Source organism: Polyodon spathula, chromosome 11, assembly GCF_017654505.1.
Source record: "Polyodon spathula isolate WHYD16114869_AA chromosome 11, ASM1765450v1, whole genome shotgun sequence".
Classification (NCBI taxonomy): domain Eukaryota; kingdom Metazoa; phylum Chordata; class Actinopteri; order Acipenseriformes; family Polyodontidae; genus Polyodon; species Polyodon spathula.
This window is the reverse complement of record NC_054544.1, coordinates 23,034,271-23,041,805: the sequence shown is the minus strand read 5'-3', so window position 1 is coordinate 23,041,805 and position 7,535 is coordinate 23,034,271. Positions and strand designations below refer to the sequence as shown.

The window sequence follows — 7,535 nt, the reverse complement described above, 5'->3', positions numbered from 1 at the left end:
TGTGTTCATGACCATAGGTGGAATTTGAGTGTTACATTTGGGAGGGCAGGGGCTATTTTACTTATCGAATCCTTTTTAGCAATTGTCAGTGTTACATAAGTTGACAAGATACGTGAAATCAAATACAGTTTACTTTTGCTGATGAATCACCCTGCAATTTTTCATTTGCTGTTACTTAAGTCTTTTTCATATTAAGCAGCTAATGCTAACAAGAATCAATAAGCAGACCAGTTTAATTTAACCGTCCATTGTATGATCGATCAGAATTTGACTAATAATATAGCATCGTCATTTTCTTAGACGAGTTACAGCTTGAAATAGGTTGAAATTCACTGTTTTAAATTAGTCGAAGCTCAGTAACTCAGTGTCTCATAAAACGGTTGCATATTGTTGTTGCAGTAGCTTGTGTAGCTGCTTCCTAAAGCTTACCCCGCCAGTAACAAATCTCGCGATGCTGGTGTGAGAGGCAGGACCTAAAGCAGACAGCACAGGTAGATGGGTTGCAGCAGTTGTAGCCATCGGGTGCGTAGAGAGTGAAAGGTATGGTGGATTTTTTTGTGTAAAATTACTGAAAACATTTAAGCCATTTGGTGCTATGTGAACAGTTTGAAGGGGCAATGCCCCCCCCCACACTCACCCCCACAAACTCTCTGCCCATGTTCATGACAGTCTTGTTTGCTGAGCTCTGAAGCCAGAGCCTATTTGCCCATCAGTCTCTGTACCAGTCAAAGCTACGTTTTCCTGCGCTTCCCTGAAGATGCAATATGTTTTGTTCTTATTCTGTTAACCAACAATAAACATGAACTCTAATCTGTTGCTTGTGTGATGGCTTTCCCTGTTTCATATTAATAACTTTGATCTGTGAATGGCAAGCAGTGTTAAACCGTGATGATAAATAGCATTGTAAGATATCAGGACAAACACAGCTGTTTCAGTAAATGCATTAATAACTGGGATGCAATTCAAAACACAGGTACATTAGAGTAGCTGCACTGTAATTACACAGTGCCTGTTGGATAATACATGCAGCGCATGTAGTAAATGGTAACTACAGAATAAAAATATGTATTTAATTTAACATATATAATATTCAATTAACTGATTAAACTCTTTATTATTATTATTATTATTATTATTATTATTATTATTATTATTATTTAATATTATAATAATAATAATAATAATAATAATAATAATAATAATAAAGTAAAAATAGGCATGGGAGTTAGGAACTAATTCTACACCCATATAAATGATTTGTTTCCGGTTTATACAGTGATACTGTACTGTATGCATGAGTAACCAAACATATTATTCTATTGTTGCTTTGAGTTTCTCAGGGGCACGCCCTGGCTTGTTTCCACAGGAGAGTCAGAATGCTTTCATTTATTGAGCTCTCAGGGGATGAATAACAAATGGTAGCATTACAAGACAGTAAGAACATTAAGAAAGGTCAAAGAAACTAACCCTGCTTTTACCAGACAGTGAAACACAGAAGTATTTCTTTTTTAAATACAAGCAATCCTTATTAAACTTTACAATGGTATTTTTGCAGTTTTGCTGTGCATGGTTATACTATGCATTTACCATAGTTCACCCTACAAAGCTTTTGTATGCTTTACGGTGCTTTTACTGTGCATTATTACACTTTCCTGTGCTTTTCAATTAAGCAGCCACAGAAATCTAAGGTGAAACCATTAGAAGTTAAATCCAGTAGAGAGATGTTTCAGCTAGTGCCTTCCTTGGTGTATCATACAGAACTTTAAAACACGCATTAGAATTCTCAGGTTATGCTTGTCTACTTGACTTATTTTCTTAAAGTTTTACTTTTAATAATCACTTTGGTCTAACTGTAATTTTCAGAATATAACATGCACATCGTGTGTGTTATTGAGCAGCCCTGAGTTATATCTCCCTATGTCACTGTTGTAGCCTAACACCATAGTATACTAAAACTCAAGTATATGTGCAAAAGAATATCTAGCATTGTAGCAGGCGGTTGAAAAGCCCTGCTATTTAAATGTGTTTATTTATCTTGGAACGGGTCTCCCCCTCCACCCCTGTGTCATGTTATTTTGTATTTTGTGTTTGTATTATGATTTATGTGTTATTTGTAAAAATGACTTCGAGAGCCGTGTTATTGTTTTGACGGCGTGGCCATATGTTTTGTTTTTGTATTTGTTGCAGTGTGGATGAGAAGCCCGTCCACATTAATTAAAAAAACCTTGTACAGAAGGGGGCCATCTCCCGAATTAAGTGATTAATTTGTTGCTAATAGGGAGACGGTCACCTGCATAAAAGCCTGCAGCAATTACAACCATGTACTTTTTTCATGTAAAAGAGCAACAAAATATAGACATGGAAATTAAAAACAAATAAGCGTGTAGAAAATTTGTTTTTGCTTTATATTGCAAGGCATAAATAAGTATTTCATTTATTGAAGTTCAGTTCCATGTTAATAAACAGTCAATAGACATGCAGTAGGGGAGCCATTACAATTGTGCTCATATTCCCTATGCAAGTTGAATATGTTTGTTGAGACTTATGGGCCTCTTTTTTTAAAGTAAAAAGGAAAAACAATCATGTTAATATTACAAAATGAGACACAAAATGCCTTGAGAGTGCTTAAGAGAAGTTTATTTATATCAATGTGACAAAGAAAGAATGAATCTTGGTTATAAATCTCCCTCCTGACCTGTGAGGGTGCTGTGTAAAGGGAACAGAGTGCCCCGGATTGGGTGGTCTGACAATTCATTCCAGGGAAAGGTGGAAGTCGGCCATCTAGAAAGGGGGCAGAGCCACAGTACACAAAGTCATCGCCCAGACAGGAGGCAGTGTGGCAATCGCGGATTGGAGAAAAAGCGTTTGCACTTGCTAACCAAGGGGCCGTGGCTGAAGGTACAAAAGTGGATATGGCCAAGCAAACTGTTCCTTTGTTTTGGTTGTGAGAGAACTGCTGAAGAACTGTAAAACAACCATGAGTGTTTAGTGTTTGTTTGTTTTGTCATTCTAATTGTAATCGTTTTTTCTTGTTCGATGGCCAACACGTACCAGGAACTGTCATTAAGGCCATCACCAACCTGGACAGCACTATGGTTCACTAATAAATTGTATTTCACCATTTGAACGTTAGTACTCACTCTGGACTTTGTGTTTGTGTTCTGTGTGTGTTTATACTGTGTTTACTATTTCAAGACTGAACCCTGTGGTTTCACTGTTCAATGCACATTGCTGTGTATTGCCAGGGATTATTATTTACGGTTGTCAAAAGACCCGGATTAAAACAACTTTGCTGTCTGTCATCTGTTTATGCACTGCACTTTGACATCCTTTCCAGAGGAGCCTGTGCATGAAGGTGTCACAGCAATCAATAGCTGATGTTGTGACAGTGCTGACGAACAGCAGCAGCAGCAGCGGGATGGGATTATCTTTCAGACCTCCTTAACACTCACAGGTTGGCCAGGTGGCACTGCACCTCTCCCAGCCTCCAGCTGTCTGAATTATTAACACATTCATTCTTTCTCTCCCTTTCTCTCACATTTCAACAGGTACCCTCCATACAATAGCAGTCCTCCTCAAAGCCAGCTGCCAGCAGGCCTCTTTTTCCAGCACTCGATGCATTCTGTTGAAAGACGACGCAGCATACTGGAGATCACTGCAGCACTAAAAAGGTAAGGCTTGGTTCTAAGCTTGGATGCATTTTAACTAAGAAATGTTTTGATTTGAACATTGGTCCTGTACAAATCAAATATATTTAATGATGTTTGACTGAAATGTACTTGCTTTATTGACGTCTGAAGGAGAGCACAGCGAAATGGGAACTGTTTCTGAAGTACCAGTGCTCCTTCTGTACACTACTCTCCAGCAAGGTTTGGAATAATTGAATACATGCAGAATAGGACATTTCCTCTTTTTTAAACTCCAAAATAAGTTTATTTTTTAAGACTTATACCTGTATGTATGTATGTATGTACTATATGTATGTGAGTAGAGGACAGTTAACTGTTTTTTGATAAAAAGAAATCTGAATGTGATTAAATAGTACAGTTGCCCAATCTCCTGTCTTACTGTATTTATTACTTGTTGTCTGTAGAGGAGTGTATGCACTGAATATTAAGCATTTTTTATTCTATGTGGAAAATAATAGATTTATTACATTATATATATATATGCTAACTTCACCCCCCATGGGACCTGGAGAAATGTTTGTTATATCAGGGTGTTCACTATAATAGGAATTATAATAGGAATTAAACAAACTTGAATTGAAGATCAATGTATAGTACTGTTATAAAGATTCCTTCACATTGATCAACATGTAAATGGTAGTGTGACAAGGTACTAGTGTTACATGTGTGGGAAACCGCATTGCAAGACACAAAACAGAAAGTAAACAAACGGGTCATGTGACGTTACCAACGATGGTAACGCATACAGAAGACAGGCAGGCAGTAAGTCTAAATTGATCGCCCATCTGTAAACAATAATTTGATCAAACAACAACTCCAGAGAGCACACAAAACAAACCCGTTTCCACATATAAATTGCACCAACACTAATTTCCCCCTGTTCAGGGAAATCATCCTGCTACAGGTATGTTTAAAAGAAAACATTTACATGCAGAATACATTAAATGTTCTTTGTATCCGGGTCAGTCCTGTACATGATCGTTCTAATAGGGCAAATTTGCATTGAACAAATCGGTTCTTGCTGTTGGGATCGTTAGAATGGATGTTCGTTTTAACAAAGGTTCGTTAGCAATGTTATAATGAAGTTAGCCTGTATGTATGTATGTATGTATATGTATATATTATATTATATATATATATATATATATATATATATATATATATATATATATATATATATATATATATAGAGAGAGAGAGAGAGAGAGAGAGAGAAAGAGAGATAGAGAGAGAGAGAGATGGGTTATGGGTAATCAGGATATGCAAAATTCAACATTAAAAGAGCCAATCAAATCACGTGAAATTCGCCAAAAGGCTTCTACATTGACAGCGTTTTAGTACAGCAACTCCAAACAAGTTTCACCCTGTTTGCGGCTCACCTCTGCCATGTAACTGTACTCTGACTACTGAAAAGCTACCTTACCCTTAATATATATATATATTGATTAGCATTTCATATGTTAATGTATTTCAAAATACTGTTTATCCAAAATAAATGCATAATGTTTTTCATAGGTGATTTTTTAAAGAAATATATTTGAAATATATCAGTATGAACAGGGGACAGTAATAATATATGATTGTCATATGGTATGTTTGTGAATTGCTGTCACTCAGTCTTGTTGTCTTTAAAGGCCCCACAGAAGACAAGGATGACTTTCTATTTTTGGCTTCTCTTCCAACTTTGCGTTGCAAGCCCAACCTCTGTGCCTCAACCCTCGTGCCTGAAAGGATGTGACTTCCACAACATGTTCAAATTTGTCAACTGCTCAAGTTCTTCCTTCACCTTCATCCCAAACGCAACTCCCTGGGACACAGAACACCTTGATTTATCCCGAAACAACCTGACGACTATTCCCGTCAGGGCCTTCTGGCCCCTCTGGAGGCTGAAGGTGCTCCTAATGAATGACAACAACATCAGCCACATCGCAGATGGAGCGTTCTCTTCCCTCCAGAGTATTCAAAAGCTGGATTTGAGCCGGAACAAGCTGGCTGCTCTTGGTAACAGATTTTCCATTGGTCTCAATTCTCTGAGGGAACTAGTACTGTCAGAAAACAAACTGAAGGCCTTGCTTAGCAATAGCTTCCTACACCTGGAGAACCTGGAGAAGCTCAATATCAGAGGCAACAGGATCAGCTTCATCGAGAATGGGGCTTTCCGCAGCATGACCCATCTCCGGAGGCTGACTCTACAGGACAACAACATGACTGCCCTTCCCCACGGGATCTTCTTCATGCTGCCGAAGCTGGAGGTTCTAAACCTGCAGAGCAATCAGATCAACAGCACTGATATTGGGGTCTTCACCTCCTTGACCAGCTTGTCTTTACTCAACCTGGTCCATAACCATCTGGAGAACATCAAATTCAAGACATTCCTCAGCATACAGACCTACGGGACTCATATCTTGTTGGCCAATAATCCGTGGCATTGTGACTGTGACCTCCAGAGGGTCTTCAGAAAGCTTCAGAGTGTCCAGCGGCTCATTCTGGATGACTATTTCAACATGACGTGCACAGAACCTCCTCAGCTGAATGGCTACAGGCTGGATGACGTGGATAATAGGCTGTGCATCGGAGAGACCATGGTGGTGCTGATCATCACTTTCACTGTCATTGTGACTGTAGTGGCTGCCATTGTCATGGCGGAGAGGAACAGGAAGAAAAGCACTGGCAAGCATTGTAGTGAGGAGAATGACATGCCTTACAGCTCCCAGGACTAGGAGTGGACAGACCAGATGTGGACAGATACAATTTCTTTGTATTTAATGATGATTATATCCTTGTCTGAAATGAATCTTCATGCCTTTAAACACGATAGACAGCCAGTTCTCTGGTGACCTGCATTCTTGTCCCACAATACCTATTGCTATTCAAAACTGAAGGGATAAGCATATTGCGAATGTTACAGTCTATTGTTAATGTTGAACGTGCCCCATCAATGTCATTACACTATTATACTATATTACTTTTTAAAGTGATTTATATGTGTACCTTTGTCTGAAATAGTTATTGTAGTTCACTGAGTGAATTTTTTAAGCAATGGTATCAAGCAGTTGGCTCATTATTGAGTAATAACAGAACTGTTGACCTCAACAGAAAACAATGGGAGAGCAGTTGTATAATCTATCATAATCTACAATGTTCTAAAGTGTTGAATTTACTCCAAATTGCATGAGCACATTTGTTTTTTCAGAAAGGAAAATCACATCCAATATAGTTATTCAACCAGAAGTAAAAAAAAAACAATCACATTTAATTCTGAGGCTTGCAAGTCATCTTGTTGTTGTTGTTGTTGTTGTTGTTGTTGTTGTTGTTGTTGTTTTTTAATTCATTTTAAAATTGTAATTGGTGTTACAAATCCTTCAAAAAAAAAAAAATCTGCTAATGATAATTTAGAGTAAAAAGCTTTGAGAATATAGTTCATTGTCTCGTAATTCTTTATTGACCAATTTGGTATGGGTATAAAATATCACATATATCTTAACTAGTGTTTTCTGCTTGTTGTCTACATTCACTTTGTGAATAATTTTCAGTTTTAGTCATCACATCGTGGTGGCTCTGAAGTTTAAAGCACCCCTATGGGTGCAATACAGCTCTCAAACATCTCCAGTCCAGCTGGTGCACCAGAGTGTTGCCATTAGCTCTGTCATTAGCTCAGCTATATTTCTTACTCATGCTACATTTTCTAAATTATGAACTTAAGCCCTATTGACAAAGCGTCAACTTGTGAGGTGTTCGAAGAATCTTACATAAAACATGTCTGATGTTTGGGAAAATGCTCTAAACCGTCTCTTGCTTTTTCAACACATATACAAAGTCTCATGAATATCAAACTGTATATTATTA

At 37.8% G+C, this 7,535-nt stretch overlaps 1 protein-coding gene across 1 annotated transcript; it reads left to right on the top strand.

The window, feature by feature from the left end:
• Nucleotides 1–3,542: 3,542 nt before the first annotated feature.
• Nucleotides 3,543–6,942, top strand: LOC121323648 (insulin-like growth factor-binding protein complex acid labile subunit). Its single transcript, XM_041264825.1, has 2 exons — nt 3,543–3,671; nt 5,324–6,942. The coding sequence occupies exon 2, from the start codon at nt 5,342–5,344 to the stop codon at nt 6,407–6,409; it is 1,068 nt and encodes a 355-aa protein (XP_041120759.1). The 5' UTR covers nt 3,543–3,671; nt 5,324–5,341; the 3' UTR covers nt 6,410–6,942.
• Nucleotides 6,943–7,535: the final 593 nt, after the last annotated feature.